Source organism: Malaclemys terrapin, chromosome 8 (genome assembly GCF_027887155.1).
Source record: "Malaclemys terrapin pileata isolate rMalTer1 chromosome 8, rMalTer1.hap1, whole genome shotgun sequence".
Lineage (NCBI taxonomy): Eukaryota > Metazoa > Chordata > Testudines > Emydidae > Malaclemys > Malaclemys terrapin.
This window is the reverse complement of record NC_071512.1, coordinates 18,071,308-18,092,987: the sequence shown is the minus strand read 5'-3', so window position 1 is coordinate 18,092,987 and position 21,680 is coordinate 18,071,308. Positions and strand designations below refer to the sequence as shown.

Below are 21,680 nucleotides of genomic sequence, written 5' to 3'. Positions count from 1 at the left end.
TGATTTTTTTAAAGTAGTTGACACACATGGAAGTGCAGCAATGCCTTAGATAAACAACTGACACTAGAAGATGAAGGATAGGGTAAAACAAAACATGAAGTCCCTCATCTAGAGATTATATTCTTCTCTCCCATTTTTATTTTTTTTCTGTGCGAAAACAGCTTTTGTCTTGGTATACATAAACACTCACAGAGAGAAGAGTTTTAGTTTTTCTTGGATTGCAAAGTACTAAAGTCAATCATTCTGAAGGACATATTTAGCACACCCATTCATGTATTTTAAATACTCAAAATCCCACAGCTGCCAAAAAATGTAATTTTCCTGACAACTTCCCTTATTGGATGTCTAAAAACACTTCTGATTGATGATTGTTTTTACAGATGTGAAGTCAATTATGCTGGTTAGCCTAAAGCCTGCACATGCTGGCTTCCAGCACATTTCAATGTATGTCGCTGAATCCATGAAGTTGAAGTGAATAAAATGAACTGTTGTTTTAACATAAAAGAATTCCTGTCTGATCTAGGTTAGAAGTGACACTGAAATACATCTAATGTAAAATATAATGCTTATAAGCTATTAAGTGACATAAGGATGGTTATGAGTTGTTTGGGCGAGAACTATGAACATGAACAATTCAGGCATCTTGGCACCATAATCTAGAATATCTAGTATCCATGCTCAAAACACCAAAACACTTACTGCAATAGATACCCCTGGATGGCATAGAATCATTGTGATTTTTATACTGCAGAATTAATATTTTCTGTAATACTGTGTATGATATCTACACAGCCACAAATATACGATATCCACTTTTTCATTGAAGGTAAAGAACAAACAAACCCAAACACGTACACAGTGATTTTCTGCTACAAGGAAAACTTCTCACAGGCCAGTACGATCCGCAAAGGCTACAAGAGCTGCATGAGAACACTCATTGAAAAAAAAAAAAAAGAGCCCTTTCTCACCATCCAGCCATGTGCTGGGGATTTTTTCACATTCTGAACCAGTGAATTATAATATATCAAGCATCACAACCCCCCAAATTCCAGCACTCTGTTGGTTAGGGAGCCTATAATCATGCAGAAGAAAATAATACATTTCAACAGGCCCAAGATTTTCCTAGAGTTCATTTCCCCCTTCTTTTACAGTTTTGAAAGAGAAAGGAGCAAAAGGGGGGTTAAATTACCTACTGAAAAATAAAGTGTATTTTGACCTGGTAAAAGCTTTCACATGTGAATGTGAAATAAGCCACCTACCTTGGATTAAACTTTGCTTCTTCCATCATTTTCTTGAAATCCTCCTTGGCCTGCATTATTTTGTTTTTCTTTTCCTTGCGCTCTTCTTCTGCTCTGGTCTTCACATACTGGTCAAATACCTAGAGAAATACCAATAAGACATAAAATGTAGAAATTTGGAGTCATATTATCCCCTATGAGGGAAAGGAAGGCGAAGAGAAAGAAAACTTCATGTGTTTCAAATTGCAGAGTTTGCCCAAATAGTCTGTGGAAGGGGTATGCCTGCTTTGGCCTAGCAAACCTGCAGATCTGACCTCATATTAGTGAGGAAATCTCACAATCATGGATGGTCTCTGTATGACCCCCTAGGGCCCGGGCCCAACATTTAGTTCTCCAATTGCAGGACAATTCCAAAGGAAGCCATTTTACCATACCTTCCCAAGTTCTGCTAGTAGATGTACCCCTGGCAGTACTCAAATATCCAAATAACAATACCATTTTCCTTTCATTCATTCTTATATATTTATACACACACACACACACACACACACACACACACACACACTTATTTTGGAAGGAATTACTAATCCATCCTTGTTAGATACCTCTTTACAAGAGAACAGAACTTCTCCTTTCCCCTAACAACTGATACATTTTATATTAGCATGGGCATCTTGCATAATTCTGAATACTTACACTAAGGGATTAATTACCATTATAATAGAGACCATTCATTTATGCAACACTCACATATGCGCATGTACTGTAGAGATTGGAATAGCTTCTATAATACACTCAGAATCCATTCCCAATGCATGTATGGGAAGTGGTGTAATACAGTAGTATTTGTCGTCATATGAACATTCCCCTCATAACTTGTTTGTTAACCTGAGACTTACTTGGAGGATTTAAATATACTAATACAAAAATAAAGTTTAAACATTTCTGGGTCATACGTTAAGAAAAGGGGCTTATTCCTCTCCTAAAGCTTTTCAATTTTTTTCACTTTTCTTCCTTCATTTGGGGAAAGGATTCCTGAACTGAGTCTGCCTTATAATAAAGCCTGTGCTTGAATTTTTCATTGCTCAGATTTTTAATGTGTTCATTATTCATTCTATTAATATTTTCGTGTGACAATGAAGATGCTCTCTGCTGCACCTGTTTTTTTGGCAGCCTCCTGGCTATATATAACTTTCATTGCAGCAAGAAATAAATCTTACCACCAGAGGAAGTACCAGCTCCTGCTCTTTGTTGAAAATAAAGCATAAAAAAAACAAACAAACAAAGACATTTGCAATACAGGTCCTCAAAGGGGAGGTTTTAAACAACTATACTTCCACTCAAAGATTATTTTTAATGATATGTATGTCTTGAAGTTAATTAACCTTTTCTATTACCTGTTTCCTTTCTTTAGGATTGAGAAGCAAGTACCGAGGATCGAAAACTATCTTGTGCAGCTCCTTCTCCCAGGTTGAAAAGGCAGAAACCTTTAAAAAGTAAAAAATAGACTGGATTTTGCCTGGTAATTAAGTTCCCCCAAAGATACAAAGGTTGCGTATTTTGCTTGAAATCTACAGGACATCTGTTAAAAAGAAGACATAACCGAAATCCATCCTGAAGTTTTCATCACTAATAGATGACAAGCGGTGGGAGGTTAGCATGGCAAATTTCCACACTAATTGGCTCTGAAAACTTCTACATAATTACACAGAAGTAACACACATCTAATTACTCATTAAAATAACCACTACTGCGTGGCATTTAAAAATCACTACATCAGAAGAGAACCTTCAAGCTTTGCATTTTGATTTCCTATGACTGCTCTGTTCCTTTGCTAAATGTTCTGAGTTTTTAAATTAAAAGTTTCTCATAGACATTTTTTCAATACAAAGATCCGTTTGTCTATCTGTAAGCTGATCTCAACTGAGCATTTTTGGAATAACCCTAAAATGCCACTGCTGTGGATCAAAACAAAAGATGTACAGGCATCACTTCAAATTTGGAACCTCTTCTCTTTTGCATATAAACATTGCTACCATTCTAGGAAGCCAATGCATCTATAAAAGTCAACTGGTATTGAACAAGCCTCTAACTCAGTTTAATTAAAAAAGAAATGGCTAGTTTTCAATGTTAGGAGAATAGTCTAAGGAAAGATGAGGCAAAAGTTTTTCTCCTTTCATGTTGTGATCATGGGAAGATTTTAAAAGAATAAACAGGAATGAGGTGCTCAACTCCCACTGATTTTCAATGGGTACTGGGTGCCTGATATGACTTCTGTGCCTCTGAAAAATCTCCACCTACCTACCTATGTTTTGACCTGTCAATATACTACACACTTTTTTAAATAGAAAAGTCTTCGGGTCAGGGAATTATCCCCTTCTCTTTCCTGTACATCAGCTGAAACTTGAAAACTAACATTGGAAAATTAAATATATAACAAAATCGTGCTAATTCACACTGATTGTGGCTTAAAGAATCAGGAGATATGAAAGGAAAAGATAATGCATCACAGAATATTTGGTTCACTTATATTGACAACTTAGTTCAGTTTTAATTATTTAGGATAACTGTGATGATTTTAGTAATCACAGCCCCGTCTCGTGTTCAATCTTTCCTCAGAAGTGGGATGAGACTGCTTTTGCATGTATGAGAATTATTAGGCTTGCAAATTAGCAAAGTAAGAATTAACAAGGTTCTACTTGATTGTCAAAAGGATAGTTCCTCTGACCCCTCTTTCTAGCAGCATATCCTTGAACTGTTTCATTCGAGCCTCCAGAGGGACAATGGCCCTCTCACGTGCAGCTTTAATTTCAGCTTCCATGGCAGCCTCCTTGTCTGAATCAATGTCTTTGTTGTCATCTTTCCTGTAAAAATGGAACATACAGTATCCTCTTAGAAGTGATGTTAACACTGCAATTAAGATATTGAACTGCATCATAAATAGAACAGAAATTTTAGATCGTTCCAGCAATACAGGCTTGTACAAACCATTGCAAGATGTTTGTCAAAGACTGAAACATCAGAGTGAATAAACACAAGCAAGGCATTCAGATTTTAAGTATTATCAAGCAAATCACAAAAGAAAATGTAAAATCACTAAAAAGAAAAGTAGGTTTAATTCATCTTTTGTTTTATACTCTATTTACATTCTACCTCTTTGTTAAAAACACCAGGCTCTGTTTATTGAGTTAAAAAGGACATGATTGAGCAAGTTTATAACATTTATAATGTAGATCAAATTGAGTTTAAGGGGGGAACTGCCAAAAAAAAAAAAAAAAAAAAAACCCACCACCACATAATCCGCTTTGTTAAGACATTTTTCAAAAATACACTGCTCCTCTAGGGATATTTACTGAGACATTCTTGGTTCCCAGAAGTATTATTCTAAATTCTCACAGTCATAACCAGGATCTACCTCATGATTACATCAAATGACACAAAATACCAAGATGGGAGTAGTTATACTTGTAACAAGGCATAAAGATCTAGGAGCAATAAAATTTGCCCTGATTTTCTGTAAACCAAACAAAGCAAAACCAATCACTCATGATGTTATAGCACAGTCAAAACAGCCTTTTTATAGAAAAACTCCAGCTCAGAAATCCATACTACTCTCTTTTTTGGGCAACAAAAACTTGTGCAAACAGAGTGAACACAAGCTGGGCAAATGAGTGGCATATGCCAATACCACAGAACTGTATAATGTAAAGACAGCTCAAAATGCTCCTGAGGGAGATCAGGCTATCACAGATAGCTTCTATCACAAACACACATTTATTATTTATGACTTCCACAGAAGATGGAATTCTCTCTCAACATGAATTCTATCCAGCTCTAAAACCCTCAAACTAAGTAACATTAGCAAGAAAGGTAGCAGAAATCTAAAGTAATCTTGTTCAGTTATACCAGGGCAATGCCATTGCCTTCAACAGGGTTGCATGAGTGCTGCTGAGACCAGGACAGAGCCTTCTATATCTAGACTAAGTCCATATAAGAGTTTTCAAGATTAACTTACTTTCGCTTCTTTGTTTTAATAGGCTCATCATCATTTGTTTCCTCTGCTGATTCCTGATCTTCTTTAACTGTAAGATAAGTTTCATTAACAGTCTTCTAGGTGAAGTAAAGAAAAGTTCACAACTTATGCCTGAAGCCTCTTGCATACCATATCAAGCTGCCTGATCACAATTTTAACCCATTATTTTGAAGGAAATTAGATGCCATTCTTCATTCAGTTTTAGAGAAATATCATCGGAGCTTGATAATTTTTGTCACTATGGCGTTATGCTTAAGTCTCCATCTTGAATTGTCCCTATAAATCAGATTGTTATAGCAAGTGCCAACACCCTAGTTTTGTAATATTAGCCACAAAACAATGCTCTTCCATATTCTATTTTCCATTCATTCAACAGAAGGGATTAGTTCTTATGAAATCTATTCTCTAATTATGTTTAAAATCCCTTTCCCATTACAAGATTTAAGAACTCTATTTTCATTTGTGTTTTATACACTTGCATGCAGAAAATAGAACCGAACCATAAATATACAAACTCAAAATGCTGAGCTCACTCATTTTAGTAAAATTAAGTAATCAAACGATCATCCCTAAACCCAACAGAGAAGCCCAGGGGACTTTGTATGGGCCCACTTTCCTCTCCCAATGGATCTGACTGTAAGACTGGGATGCAATTTAGTATAAGTTGGAAGAAAACACAACATCAGCAGTTATCAAACAGTGGGTCACCACTCCACTTCATTGGGTTCACCAGGGCAGAAAGCTGCAAGCGGGAACTCCCCAAGCCCCCAGCCTGGCTGAAGCTCCGAGCCCTCTGCCCTGAGTGGGGCTGAAGGTAGAAGGTCACAATTTTTTCTAGTGGGGAGGGGGTTAATGATTTTTTTCTTTTAAGTCCATATGGGTCGCCAGCATAAAAAGTTTGAGAAACACTGCACTCCATGATTTGTGGTCAGTTTTGTATTTTAAAGGAATTAAACATCTACCTCACATTTCCAAAACAAATTGAGGCTAAAATGTGCCTTTGTAAATGCTTCATGGAGCCCATTTATATCTTCTAATTGCAAAGTAATATTTTGCACTACTGTCTTTAGAATTAAATCTCCCTTATCGCTCCCCACCCAAAAATAGCCTTTCCCTCCTAAATGCGAAAGTCTATCATTCTTGGATGATTTATTAGAAATTATGCCCAAAATAGTCTTACTTCAGTAGCTTCTTAATGAAAACAATGCTGCCCAACCGCCAGAAATAAATACAATTTCTGATCACTGAAGAATTTTATTTCAGTCAACGTTAATTTAATTCCCTTCTTTCAATGCTCCAGTATTTTACTGTCTTATCTTTGTGATTAGATCTTTTGTCTGCTTTTTGTTGGCCTGAAAATCTATTCCTGTTTCCTATAATTTTTTTTAACCATTTCTACCTTTCTTCTCAATAAAGATGTCTGTTCCTTTAGTCGATTTTCTTACATATTTTCTTTTATCAGACATAACATTTCTCCTGTCATTAACATCCCCTTTATTCTCTTGGACCTTTTTCCTAAGCACTTTATATATCTGCAATTTTTACTATCCCAATCAGCTTTTTAACTTAGTTGTCTCAGTTTTCATAATTACACCTCATTTTTCAAAGTCGGCTGACAGTTCTCACTTATTTTTTATGCTCATTTTGAAAATAAGCACAAAATGGAGCTTGTGTGAAAAGTTGTTCATTGTCTCTCTATTAATCCTATGAAGGTGGTGATGGGGAGAATGGGGACCGATAATGATGATTTTCCTCTTACTTTGTTTCTTTCCTTCTTCCATTCCTTTTTTGTGAGGAGGTTCCTGAATAATTTTGTCCACATCAGCTCTTCCAATTAAGTCCTCTGGCCGGTCCCACATAGAGAGACGAGTGGTTGGGTTGTAGAAAAAAACCCGCTCATCACCAGTCCATACCACACACCTAAGAATTTTGAAACAGAGAATGCACATGCAACAAGTTTAATTTTATCTATATTCATTTTTTATGCCTGCTTTATATCACCCATGAGAATTGAAAATATGAAGTCACCCAGAAAAAAAGACAATGCTTTCTAATTTGACCTGCAAAGAATTTAGATTTCTAATCTATTCCAGCTATTCACTATCCACTTTACAGAAACAGAGGAAAACAAACAGATGCTAAATGAATGATACTGCAGTTCAACAGGTTAAAAAACCCCACACACTCACTAATCACCAGTAGAAAACTTTCTCTGGCAAGTGGCCTAAAACTTTCAGTTTCTGCAGAATATAAGTTTTTGTTAAAAAACCCAGCTTTATAATGTTGCAAAACTAACCTTCCGAATGAGAAACTACACAGTACCATCCTACTCACTCAGCAATAGAGCTGTGATTCTGCATTTGATACTATGTTTTCTCAACCAGCAAAGAGTAAAACTGAAAATATTAAAGTGTCACTGCTACTGATCAGAACCCTGTGGGGGAAGTAAAACTGACTGGATCCTAGTCAATTTTCATTCTGCAGCTGCTGCTTCATAAAACTGTATGCAGCATTAGAGAAGCATGAGGAAATATCCACAGGATTCTCTCTTGCTGCCACAGGCAATAAGAAGGAACTGAGACATGCTTGGGCCTACTCTTCTCTTTATCTCCTTGGACACCTGGGGGGTAGGTGTGGCCTCAAAAGACACTGATAGCTAAAATAATCTGATCTCCCATGCACTGGGTGCATGTGCACCAAAAATGGAATCCTGTCGACAACCACTTGAAATAGAAAATGTTAAAAAAAAAAAAAAAATCCACCAAGCAGAGGTACAGAGGTTTTCCCCCCCAGATTTTTTAATCTGTATTGTATATATCCACCATATATTTTTATCCTATCAGGAAGCCCCTTTGGAATACTTGTGTATACATTTCTTGTAAATGGCAGACAGATCCTTCCAAGTACCCATGATTTTCTTTCTTGCAATAGGTTCAATGATCTTCTATTTCACAGCATGATTACTTTCATATTAGCACACTGACCAGCAACAATGCCAAACTGAAGGGCTCCAATGTGGTTGACAGATATACATCCAAATGTCAAACGATATTTCCAGAATTCCTATTAACATTAAGATCTACAGAGATTTGTCCTTCACAGTCCTATTTTTGCTTCCAGAGATTCGGCTTCATTTCCCTCAATTTAGAGATCTTGCAATAATACTGTTAATATTACTTTGAAGTCTGAAGTATATTTCATTTTAGAATTTCAAACAACTTTACAAATCTTAAGCTCCATTCCCCTTGTAAGGCACATACAGTATTGGAACCATTTAACAGACAGGTAAGAGGAAAGCAAATTATCTAATTGGCTCTAGGAAACAGAGTCAGTGAAAGAGCCAGGAAAGAATTCAGGAGTCCTGACTCCCAGTCTCCTGTTCCAACAATGAAGCAACACTCCTCACCAACAAGATATCTGCTGCAACATACTACAGGGAAAGGAACTGGAATACCAAAGGTGTGCACTGGGAGTTAGCTACATACCATGGGGTTCCAGGAATAGGAGTAGTTGCAACTGGTTTTGCTTTCTGAGCTGCTTTTTCTTCTTCAGTCATTTCTTCCTCTTTTGGCTCCTAGAAGGGAAAAAAATAAAGGTTGTAAGAGTCGGCCATGTTCTCTGTTCAGCTATTTCATTTATAGCCAATTGACAGTAATGTGGAATCAAATTTATTTATTTATTTAAAATAATGTTAAATCAACAGCCTCAATTATATTCACAGAGTTTAAGGCACGAAGAATCTATTAGATCACCTAGTCTGACCTCTTATATATCACAGGCCACTAATTTTCACCCAGTTCCCCATATATTGAGCCCAATAACTTGTCTTTGACTAACACAGAACTTTTGTTTCGCTAAAACATGTCTTACAGAAAGACATTCAGTCTTGATCTGAAGACGTCAAGAGATGGAGAATCCACCACTTCCCTTGGTAGTTTGTTCCAGTGGTTAATCACCCTTACTGTTAAAAATTTGTGCCTAATTTCAAATGTCAATTTGCCTGGCTGCAGCTTCCAGCCACCAGTTCTTTATCTGCTAGATTCAAGAGCACTTTAGTACCTGGTACTTTCTTCCTGTGAAGGTGCTTAAACACTAACCAAGTCACCTCTTAATCTTCTCAATAAGCTAAAAAGGATTGCGCTCTAAAGTCTCTCACTGCAAGTCATTTTCTCCAGCCCTCGAATCATTTTTGTGGCTGTTCTGCACCCTCTTCAGTTTTTCAACATCTTTTTTAAGATGTGGACACCAGAATCAAACAGTAATCCTTTATCATTCTCAATAATGCTACATGTTGATATAAATATCATCTCCCTACTCCCCTGTCTATACAACCAAGGATCGCATTAGCCCTTTTTGCCATAGCATCACACTGGGAGCTAGCTACACTGAGTTACTGTCCACTATGACCCCTAAAACCTTTTCAGAGTCACCCCTTCACAGGATAGTCCACCATTCTGTAGATATGGCCTGTGTCTTTGTTTCTAGTTGTGTATGTTTGCATTTGACTGTATTAAAACACATTTTGTTTGGATTTCTTGGTGACCTGGGCCCATTCAGATTGGTCCATATGATCATTATCTACTATTCTGCCAATCTGTGTCATCTGCAAATTTTATCAGCAGTGATTTTATATTTGCTTCCAGATCACTGATTAAAATGCTAAGTAGTGTCAGGCAAAGTACCAAGCCCTTTGGAACCTCATCAGAATCACCACAATTGACTGATGATTCCCCACTGATGACTACTTTTTGAGATCTGTCAGCTAGTTCTTAATCCATTTAACATGCTCTATTGATATATTGTGCTAATTATTTTAATCAGAATGTAATGCAGTACTAAAGACACAATGTGAGTGAAGCAATATCTTTTATTGGACTAACTTCTGTTGGTGAAAGAGACAAGCTTTCATGCTCCTCAGGTCTCTCTAATGTCCTGGGACCAAAAGCTACAACAAGGCAGTACTAAGTCAAACATCTTACAAAAGTAAGTATACTACTTCTTTGAAGTTTATCAGCCAAACTTGTAATACCTCAGAGAATAAAATCAGGTTTGATTGGCATTAATTATATTCCTGTCCTTTAATTCTTTATTATGTTCCCTATCAGTTTTTCCATTATTTTGCTTGGGACTGATGTCAGGCTAACTGACCTGTTTCCTAGGTCATCCCACTTGCCCTTTTGGAATAATGGCACAACAGTAGTACTCTTTTAGAATCATCTAGAACTTCCACAGTATTTCGAGATTTATTAATAATTAAAACAAGCAGGTGAGAGATCTCCCCAGCCAACTTTTTTAGGAGTCTTTGGAGTAAATTATCCAGGCCTGCTGATTTAAGAATGTTTATTCCTAAGAGAAGTCATCTAACATCCTCTTCAATTACTAATGGACTGGAAAGTACTTCACCCTCAATTGATATGACTACATCTTGCTTCTTTCTAAATAAAGAACAGAAATATTTATTGAACACATCTGCCTTTCCTGCATCATTAACAATTTTACCATCTCCATCTAGTAATGGGCCTATAATATTGCTAGAATTTCTTGTGCCTAGTATGTTTAAAAAACCCTCTTTCTTAGTATCTTATTAGTTTTCATCTGTCTTCTCAAATGTAACCATGTTTTGATTATTATGCTACACGCTTTAGTTTCTATTTAAGTCAAGACCCAGATTCAGGAAAGCCCTTAAGCCACATGCTTAACATTGATTTCAATGGAATTTAAATATACTTAAACACTTGCCTGAACTGGGATGTTTCCCCGAATCAGGGCCTAAATGAAGAGATTATGGTGAGATGTGTTTTTATACACTGTACCTTAATTACATAACAAAAAAAACTGTACACAAGAAAAAGTTTTAGTTTGGTTACTGTAATTTAAGGGAAATAAATGTACTTTACTTTTGCAGAGGTTCTCTATGATGTGACTTTCTGACAGATTAAACTTACTGGTTGTATTGTATACAGGAAGTTTTGCTTTTGTCTCAAAATTATGAAAATAAAGAAAATACACAAACATGCATCTCTTTCAATATTTCAGAATCCTGATATCCATGGCAAACTGAGTTGCTGAATACATCAAGCAAACTGAGTTGCTGAATACATCAAGAGAAATGACTTTTTATAAATCAGAATGTATTTAGAGGTAAGACTATTTTAATTTTCAAATTCTTACTGACTTACCACCTAATTCATCTCTCTATATTTTTCTTTTTAAAGTTTTTTTAAATTAAAAAAAAAATCACTAAATGTCATGACAAAAAAAAAAATACTATTTTCATATCACCCCCAATAATCTATGAACTCAAATTACTAACTAATCTCTTATCAATACCTCTGCATCCACATATATACACAGAAAGATTTTATTTGGTTGCAAGGTCTTTTACCTCTTTTATCAGCAATTTTATAGGCTCTTCTTTGGGTTCCTCTTCTTCTGTTTCCATTGGCAAAGGCTCCTCTGTAGGTTCTTTAATAGGCTCTTTAATCTTCTCTTCTACTTTTTCTATAAGAAAAAGGATTTTTTTTTTTTAAAGTTTGCCTGCGGTAACTTACAATTTTTACTGAACTCATCAGATTCAGTTTATCAATGTGGTTTTTCAAGTTGTACTTTTTTTTTTTTTTTGGCCATTCTCTCTTCAGAGAATTAAGTGTCATCCTCAAAGGGCCAGATTCTCTCCTGTGCCAGGATCTGCTCAACATGGGGGAAAAGGGGAGTCAGTTAGGGTTCCTGATCTCACAGTATCCCAGCCCCAATGTAAGTTAGTCTTCCCTAACTTATGGCAGTTAGTGTATGAATTGCTGTAGTGGACCTTACTCTTCCGCCCGCCCCCATATGCCCTCCGCCCAAAAGGCAGAAGTTCTGCTGGGAGAATTATCAACTTGGCAGCTGAAGCCAAATTCTGGTTGCTCTCTGTTGTTTAGATGTTGTGAAGGAACTGGAATGGGGCAGAGAATCTGACCCAAAGAACAGGCATCCTGGCCATTCACTGTAGAAAATAATTTAAATGGAATCCCTCTAACACCTTGCTACCCATATAACAGCCCTAACAAGATTCAAGTGACACAGTCAACTTTAATTTTTGAAATTGGCTCATTTCTAAAAATTTAAGTTTGATAGAAAACTGAATTTTATTTTATTTTTTAAATTCTGGCCTTTTCAGCAAACAGGAACCTCACAGACAATACAGGGGAAACTGACCAAATACAAGTAATGCTAAACGCACAAAGTAAACAACCTGTAAGAGAATATTCCCCCCCCCCCAACTTCTTTCTTTTATAGGAACTGTAAATGCTGCATGTAAATACAGTAGAGAGAGATGTGATTTTCAGGGTGTGTCCCTGTGACAAGAGCTTCAAATTCAGTCCAGTTTCCTGAAGTGCTCATGCACATTCCTTGTTTAGCAGGATAAATTAGAACTCAGATTCTACATATTTCTTAAAGCAGGCTACATGCAAGGATTCCACAATTGTAATTAAAACTGCCCTTTAGCAGCCTACATGTCTGTTCTTATACTTAGTCCCAACGCCACTAGGAAATATTAGAAGTCAAAAATAAGACAAGGAGGTTACATCAATAGAAACAAGTCACTTGGGAAAAATAGTCAGCTAAGGATGTTAACCATCAAATATTATAATAAAGTGAGGGCTTGAAGTTGCACTAAATTTTAATAAAAGAATATTGTGTGTGATAGAAAGAGTTATTTCTCTAACCCCAATACAGAGACTACTTCTTCACCTAAAATCCAATCAACAAATATTGGGGAAGAGGAAGTTATTTGAATGCTTTGACTTGCACTGCAGGCTGCTCTAGTGGGTCTTATCTGATGCAGAAGGGTTGCTATCAGCAGCACACCATCCTGGCATAGACTTCCTTTGCAGGCTGTTGCCTTTTTAACAAACAGCTTGTTGTTTATATACTGTTAGGGCACCCTTATTTTCTGGATTCGTTTGTTTTTCGTTTGTTTTTGATACTATGTCTGGTGACAATAGGTCTCAGAAAGGAGTTCCCTGCAAGATCAGCTGCTGTCTATCTCCTTCCCTTTCATGACATTAAAATTTGGTTAGGGAGTCCATGGGTTTGGGAAGGGAGATGACAAGTCTGCAATTTCTTTGGATGCATTAAGAGCTACAAAATAAATGAGGGTGAGCTAGATACTTTTGCTCCAAAAAAAACTGCAGTTTGTTGAACTTCTCTAGAATAAACTACACATTTATCAAGATTCAAGAGATATTAAAAATGGAGAATGAAAGTTTTAAAATGCACTTTGGAACTTTAAAGAACATTACAGAAGAGGTTGAAATACTAGAAAGCAATTTTAAGCAGACACACATTTGGATACCAAGAATTCTGCACAGGTTCCCGAACCACTAGAGAACGTTTTATACATTAAGTTTTGATGGAATACTCAAGTGAAGGGTGCAGTCCAGTTTCCGGAATGGACAGCTCTTGCCTAAAAAAGACTATACAATGCAACTGCAGAGAGACAGCCTTCTGAGCATTGTTCTGCACCTATTACTTTCCTTTAAAATACATTTTATATATTTGGAGGATCTAGAAAATGCTTCTTTATTCAGGGAACCTAATTCAGATGTTCTCTGTCTTAAGGACCTCTCAATTCAGGAGAAGTAAGCTGAGTTAGTGAGAACTGAATTTTTAACTAGGTCCTGGGCAGCAGTCTTAACTAGCATGGTTGAGAGTTATTTTAAGCAGGTGTGTTTATGTATATATATAAAAATTCAACCAAGAGGGAAAAGGAAGAACTACCTGTGCCTGACTAGACTGGTGAAGAATAGCAAAAATTTTGTAGATACTAGAATCAGAATGTTTGATGGGATTTTCATTCTCTAGTCTTCTTTTTGGCATTATATTTGGATCACCTTTGGGGGGGGTGGGGGGACCCCCCCCCCATGGATGTAATTTGGGTTAAATGAATTTGGGGTTATGGAATATAACCTTTTCTTTTTGCTAATTTAATTTTGTCCTATTCATCCCCTCCCCTTTCTCTCCATCCCAAACTCATTTTTCTCAATCTCTAAACTTTGTGCTTTCACAGATTTCCATTCTTCAATGCGTTTATCATTAGGATGTAAAATTACATATAAAACATTTTAAAAACTAAAAAATTCTTTCCACTTTTTGTCCTTCCACAGAGATCTTTTCAAGCATACTAGTATGAGAATACAACTTCTTTCTCCTGGAAAATAAATGCATCATTCATCTAAGTGTTCCATGGTTTGACAGCAATGAACAGCTATTACCATAGCAGAAAACAAATATGTTTTAACTCTAAGACCTATATCCAATTCAAAGTTAGCACATTTTGGAAATCCTAATTAAGGGAGAAGAGGATTAAAGTAATTCTCGTTCACATTTTCCAACAACGTTTATAATGTTAAGTTGTAAAAGTGATCATACCTAGTTGTGGCTGGACTCTAAAATCGAATGCTGTACCTTTCTCTTTTAGTTCTTGGGGTCTTTCCCATGTTGATTCCAAAGTCCTATTGTTATAATAGTAAGTCTTCCCATCTGCTGTTTTGTACTCTGTCCATTCAGAGACTGCTGTTGCTCCAGCCAAAGTAGCAGGTGAAGCGGCAATAGCAACCTGAGGATGGATCATAGGTACAATAGGAGGAGCCATTCCTGGCAAGACACCTACATAAAGGAGCAATAAAAAACAAAACAAAAGAGCGAGTGACAATGAAACATCATTTTGTGACACAAAAGCACCAAAATACTGTTTTATGATAATCAACTAAGCATATAGTTTAATATAACTTTAAAATAAGTTTTTTTCTAGTTGTAATGTCTTTTAACCCGGGACCAAAAAACCAAACCAAAACAGTACATTATTGAAGAAACAAGTAACTGTCTTTTGTATGAAAACATATTTGTTCCTGAAAATGGCTTATTTTCAAACAATGCACAACCTTGAAATGAAGATTTATTCTAAGACACGCATACATCACATACATACTAACATGCAAGCAGTCATGTCACTGTACAAATGGAAGTAGAAAAAACACAAATATCCCACACACACAAAACAGAACTAAGAAGTATGGGCATGAAGAGGTTCACATTTATCGCAGAAGTCAATGATTAAAATAATGTGAGTTTGTGTAGTTTTTTTGTACTAAATAGGCTAACACTAATAACTCATTAGAAAAGTTGTTTGCTGGCCAATATATTTTCATTTTGACTTTTTTTGGTAATAAAAATATATAGATCCACTCATTTGGGGAAAGCAAATAAATAAATAAAAGATAAACAACAACATTCACTACCATGCCAACTTACAGACAAAATGAACTAAGATGGTTTTAAAAATTACCGGTCTTGGTGGTAGCGACTGTCTTTACATACGGGCAGCTGACTATTTGCATCATTGCTACACCTGTAAAATGGATAAGCAAGCATGTTGGAAAGCTGCCATTGTATGTTGGCAATTACTGGGAGTCTGAATAATATGAATTTTCCTGCTACAATTTAAAATGCCATTTTCCAATAGAAAAGACAGATCCCAGGCAGGAATATGTAAATTCTTCTTTGTTCCAACATATTATGAAAAGTGGTGCCAGATCAACTATAAAACTAGTTCTAAGTTACTGCAACATTTACTGTTTTACATTGAACCAGCAGTTTAAAATGTAACATATATTAGGACTTTATAAAACATCTGAGAGAGGATTCAAGGGTTTAAATTCAGTGTGGGGTAGAATCTCACCCCTCTCTATGAGACAACGTTACAGGAGATTGTGCTGAGGGTAGTTTTGCGCATAGCATTTGCCCAGAAGAGGCCAATAGAAGCAGCTACAGAAACTCATGCAGTCACTGTCAGTTTCATTCTGCTCCTACTCCAGCTGGAAAGAAGGCAGGAGCAACAGTGGAGGTACAATTTTAATCAATTAAGACAAGGGTGAGAGTGGTGGTGGCAGCAGCAGGGAAAGCACAATTTCAACCAGAAAGGAAAGAGGAGGTGATGGTCATTAGGGAAAGGCATTGAAGCTGAAAGAGAAGAGGCAAAGGCATGGCCCACACTAACCCCCCACTTCGAACTAAGGTATGCAAATTCAGCTACGTTAATAATGTAGCTGAATTCGAAGTACCTTAGTTCGAACTTACCGCAGGTCCAGACGCGGCAGGCAGGCTCCCCCGTCGATGCCGCGTACTCCTCTCGCCGAGCTGGAGTACCGGCGTCGACGGCGAGCACTTCCGGGATCGATCCCAGAAGATCGATTGCTTACCGCCGGACCCGGACGTAAGTGTAGACCTACCCATAAAGAAAAAGCTGTGAAGGGGTGAAGAAATATACACAAACAAAGAAGCTGCATTGGTGGGTCAGTGGTAGGAAGTATTAGCTCTGTCACAGTCTGTGGAGCTGCATGGGTTAGGAATGCTGTGAAGACAGAACATTTAGCCTTTGGGAGAGGTAGCACCATGGACTGCTTTCTAGCTCACTGAAGAAATGACACTGGAAGGTATGGAAACTGTGACATCTAATCCCCTTCAGTGAGATGAAAAATCACTAGGAGAGATGAGAGAATAAAAGGGAGGAAAAAAAGGGATTCCAGAAGACAGTTCATTTTAGGGGGAAGGGGTCATGACTGTATAATATTTGAGTATCAATCCAGTACTTTCAGACTGCTAACTGAAAAACTCAGAAATATACCCCCAGACCCTAAAATGTGTCAATTCCTACCATATAAAAGAGATAAGAGGTGGGAATTCCCACAACACAAAATGAAATTAAACCCCTGTATTTATAACCAAAATAAATGTTAATTTTCTTTATCAAAAATCTAATATAGAAAATGCACTAAATATACTACCAATTTATTAAAAAAAAATCTTTTAGAAAAGATCAAATCTCAGTGCTCTTTAGTTTTGAATTCTTTTATTAAAATTTCTAATAACTTTATGTAGTATGAATGAATGAAGATACCGAAGCATTGAATCAAATGGTATTGAATGAAGTGTTTGTCTAGTTTTGTTGGGTTTTTTTATGATACAGCCTTTGAATGAATGCAAAAGTTCTGTTTTGTTAAGGAAGTTACAGTATGTCCTAAAACTAAATCAGGATAAATAATGTTATCTGTCTGATCACTGAAATTGGTTCTACTGCTGCGCAGACAGACTTCTTAGCAACTACAGCCAAAAAAAAAAAAAAAAAAAAAAAAAAAAGCTGTTTCCTCTGACAAATTTTTAAATGTATAGATAGCTTTTCACATATGAATTAAGAGTAAGCGGACCGACCTTAAAATTTAGTATCATAAGATATTAACACAATGGAAGAGTTAATTTAGTATCATGCCACAATATGCTGCAGAACTTTAAATGTCAAGAGCACTTGTCAATTGCACTACTCAGCTCTTTTTTTAATATGAAGTGATCTCTCTGGATGGCTTCACGTTCATCACTGCCTAACACAAAAGAGCTACACACTTATGCTCAATGTGTCTTTTCAAATTCTGCTAATATTTTAACGGGATCATTTTAGCTTGTTTCTTAAAAACTCATCTCTTCAGGCATTTTATAGTTATGGTGGGAATATTCCAAGGCTTTCTAGAAACATCACAAAAAAAGTACAACCAAGTCAAACCAAATTTAGCTGAATTAAAAACCAAAACAAAACATAGTTTTGTTCCGTAATCAAAGAGAATGTGTATTTAGAACAATCAAAGAAAACAAATTCAAAATGGCATGGAGTCCTCCCAGTTCAATCCAATGTGTTATTTCCCAGTGAAAAGGGAAAATGGGTCAGGTATAAATCTTCCAGAACTTCAGAAACTATATTGATGTTCTGAGAGAATTTGAGGAAAATGTTCCATCAGATAACCATGTTTTTTTGTTTGTTTTTCACACTTTCCTCTTCTTTTCCAGTGTGGTGTTCAACGTGGGAGTTTCTGCACTGGAAACTTACAAAAAATACAAGTGTCCATTGTTCATGGCCAGTTTCTTGGATATTGAAATTGTTTCCTTATTGTATTGATCATTCAAATGTTGCCTGCCTGTTTACACTTAATAGCAGCGGAATATGCATTTTACATGAAGAATATTGGATCCTTCATCTTACACTGATCATTTGCTGGCGGAGGCAGGAACTGAAGTTAAGAGTAGTCAGACTCTTTTCATCCTGATTTAAGCTGCACATTTTAAAACTTAATAATTAGTTATTCTTTTCCCTTAACTCCCCAAAATATGTAAGAATCTACTCCTGAGGGCATTCTGCACCAAAAAATATTATGTGCCAAAAAACTAGAAATTCTGCACACGATATTTTAAAATTTTGCAAATTTTATCTGTCAAATAAACGTGGAGGCTCCAACATGGGATTGGGGATCACAGGCCACGGGTTGCACAGAGGTGGGAGATCACTGAGCAGCTACCCCTCCAGACAGAGACTCAGTGGTGAGGCTGCACCTAACCCCGACACAGCGCAAGGACCGGGCCTGTTCCAGAAACACCCCAGGGCCCTGCCCCTCTGTTCCAGATGCACCAGTGTGGACGGGCAGGCTCAGCAAGGTAGGATCCAAGTGTGGAGGGGCTCAGTGTGTGGGGATCCAGGTGTGGGGTGAGAGGGTTCTGTGTGGGGTAATCTGGGTGTGGGTGGCTCAGTGGGGGATCCGAGTGCAGTGGAATCTGGATGCACAGAGACTTGTTGGGGGGTTCTCGGTGTAATGGTAGTGGGACTCCGCAGGAGGGTCCAGGTGAAGGTGGTTGGGGCTCAGCAGGGGTAGGGGGGTCTGAGGTGGGGTCCAGAAGCTGGGGGAGTGAGGCTCAGTGGGGTGGGGATCCAGGTGCAGCCGGTTGGGGCTCGGTGGGGTGGGGATCCAGGTGCGGGTGGCTTGTTGGGGTGGTCCAGCTACAGGAGAGTGGGGTTTATCAAGGGGGGTTTGGAGTGCGGGGGTGAGGCTGAGCAGGAGGGTCTGGGTATGAGAAGGTCTGGATACTTGGGGGTTGGGCGGATGGGAGAGCAGCTCCCTGTACAGGGATCCCTACCCCTGCAGCTGAGGAGTGATGGGTGAAGGAGCCGGGGGAGGGGGAGGATGCAGAGCTTCCTGCAGCTGGGGGAGAAATCTGGCTGTGGGTCTGACCCGGCCCCAGATGCCATGCAGGGAAAGAGGAAGTCCCGTCCTCCCCAGCCTAGCTGGGACAAGCAGCTGAGCCTGGCACGGGGCAGGAGCAACCAGCCGGTCTTCCCCAGTCCTGTCCCCTGTCTCACAATGATTTCTCTCTCTGCCAGCTGCCCTGGACACCCAAAACATACTGCTGGAGAGGGCCCCATGACTGCTCTTGTGGCTTCCCTTTGCTTCCCCATCAGAAAGTCAATTTTCTGCAGGGAAGCAAAGAAATCCACAGGGAACATAAATTCTGCGCATGCGCAGTGGCGCAGAATTCCCCCAGGAGTAAAGAATCAGACCTCTAAATTACTTTCCTAATATTCAATATCAACCAGACGACTGTCCTCAACCTGGTATAATTTTGTCTTGTTTAAGCTGATGACTTCCCTATAATTTCCTTTTTAAAACAAAATTGTGGTGTTGCATCACTCCTACAAAGTTGATTTTTTCTAATCATGACTCTGAAAAAGACTGGTCATTTGTGGTGGATAATCAGCTGAACATTAGCTCCCAGTGTAATGCTGTGGCCAAAAATGCTAATGTGATCCTGGGATGCATAAACATGAGAATCATGAGTAGGAGTAGAGAGGTTATTTTACCTCTTCATTTGACAATGAGTGACTGTTGCTGGAATACTGTGTCCAGTTCTAGTGCCCACAATTCAAGAATGTTGATAAATTGGAAAGGGTTCAGAAAAGAGCTATGAGAATGATTAAAGTATTACAAAACATGCCCTGCAGTGATAGACTCAAGGAGCTCAATCTATTTAAGCTTAACAAAGAGAAAATTAAGGGCTGACTTAATTACGGTCTATAAGTACGTACACAGGGAACAAGTATTTAATAATGGGCTCCTCAATCTGGCAGATATAAGTATAACACAATCCAATGGTTGGAAGTTGAAGCGAAACAAATTCAGACTGAAAATAAGGTGTAAATTTTTAACCGTGACAGTAATTAACCATTGCAACAATTTGCCAAGGGTTGTGGATTCTCCATCATGGACAATTTTGAAGTCACGATTGGATGTTTTTCTAGAAGATATACTCTAGGAATTATTTTGGGAAAGTTCTATGGCATGTGTTATAGAGGAGTCAGACTCACTAGATCACAATGGTCCCTTCAGCACTTAAAATCTATGAACGTGGACTAAGCTTCAACATGAGCCCCTACAGCTCAAGTCTTTTTGCTCATTTTCCGACACTATGCCTGGTTGCTGCAAGAGATCAGGCTTGGGAACACTTGATATCAGTGTTGAATTGTAATACTTTCTGCTCTGAATATGTATGCAGTGTACTTGTGGCCGTGACGGTCCCCGGATATTAGAGAGACTCTAGAATATGTAATTCACTTTTAGTCTCCTCTCTAGTTTTATTCCATTTCCTAATGCACGTTTGTGCATAAGATTGAAGCTCTAAATCCAAGTAATGAAGTGACAGCAATGATTACATACCAACCATGAATTCTGCTATATGAAAAAAAATGTAGTGCTAGAGCATCCTGGCAATAAACTACTTTTACAGTTGATTAACAGTCTCAGAGTCACTTAGAGAATTAATCCAGCTCTTCATTACTTTGTATGGGACTGGAGTATAGACATGATCCCTTAAAAAAAAAATCCATTTATAAAATGCAATTTTCAGTGCATGCTAATTCTAATTTATTTGTATTATCCAAAACAAGTATTTTACATGTTTAAATAACTACTTTCTAATAACTGTATCAGAAAATTAAATATGTAAAAAAAGAGTTTCAAGTGACTATTACTTAAAAAGTCTGTCCACTAAACCTGAATTATTTCAGAAAACATTCTAAATGGATTTTAGAGTAGCAGCCGTGTTAGTCTGTATCCGCAAAAAGAACAGGAGTACTTGTGGCACCTTAGAGACTAACAAATTAAATGGAGAGGATTTAGGCAATTCCATACACAGTTGGCACGAGTGCAAACAAATTGACAACATGGACACATAGTTGACAAGACAACTACAGTTTACCAATTTACCTGGAAGTGGAATAGGCATGCCAGGAAGGGGAACACGAAATGGAGGTACCATTACGGGTGGAAAAGCAGGAATTGTTGCTGTTGGCTGAGGTACTGCATGAGGAACTGCAGGAGGCAACGTCTGTGGGACTTGCTGGGGTACAGTCTGCACAGGTGTAGCAGAAGGAGTGGAGGTTGAAACACTAACTGAAGATGTAGCAACTGAAACACCTGAACTTGTGGTCTGGTCTTGTGTTGTCGGTGCTGATAAAAAAAATTTAAAAAAAGAAGAAAAGAAAAAAAACTTGT

At 37.7% G+C, this 21,680-nt stretch overlaps 1 protein-coding gene across 11 annotated transcripts in view; it reads right to left on the bottom strand.

Annotated features, from left to right (window-relative positions):
• Nucleotides 1–21,680, bottom strand: part of TCERG1 (transcription elongation regulator 1) — a 46,642-nt gene that overhangs the window by 15,551 nt on the left and 9,411 nt on the right. For 4 of the 11 annotated variants that reach the window (XM_054036989.1, XM_054036981.1, XM_054036986.1 and 1 more), the window contains 11 exons: nt 21,393–21,635; nt 15,602–15,664; nt 14,686–14,922; nt 11,657–11,772; nt 11,011–11,040; nt 8,757–8,845; nt 7,031–7,191; nt 5,254–5,320; nt 3,967–4,102; nt 2,636–2,725; nt 1,260–1,378 (listed from right to left, as the gene is read on the bottom strand). In XM_054036989.1, the coding sequence (XP_053892964.1) occupies nt 1,260–1,378; nt 2,636–2,725; nt 3,967–4,102; nt 5,254–5,320; nt 7,031–7,191; nt 8,757–8,845; nt 11,011–11,040; nt 11,657–11,772; nt 14,686–14,922; nt 15,602–15,664; nt 21,393–21,635 (1,351 nt within the window). The remainder of the gene's footprint in view (nt 1–1,259; nt 1,379–2,635; nt 2,726–3,966; nt 4,103–5,253; nt 5,321–7,030; nt 7,192–8,756; nt 8,846–11,010; nt 11,041–11,656; nt 11,773–14,685; nt 14,923–15,601; nt 15,665–21,392; nt 21,636–21,680) is intronic. The other 7 variants (XM_054036985.1, XM_054036990.1, XM_054036988.1 and 4 more) reach the window with 5 other exon arrangements.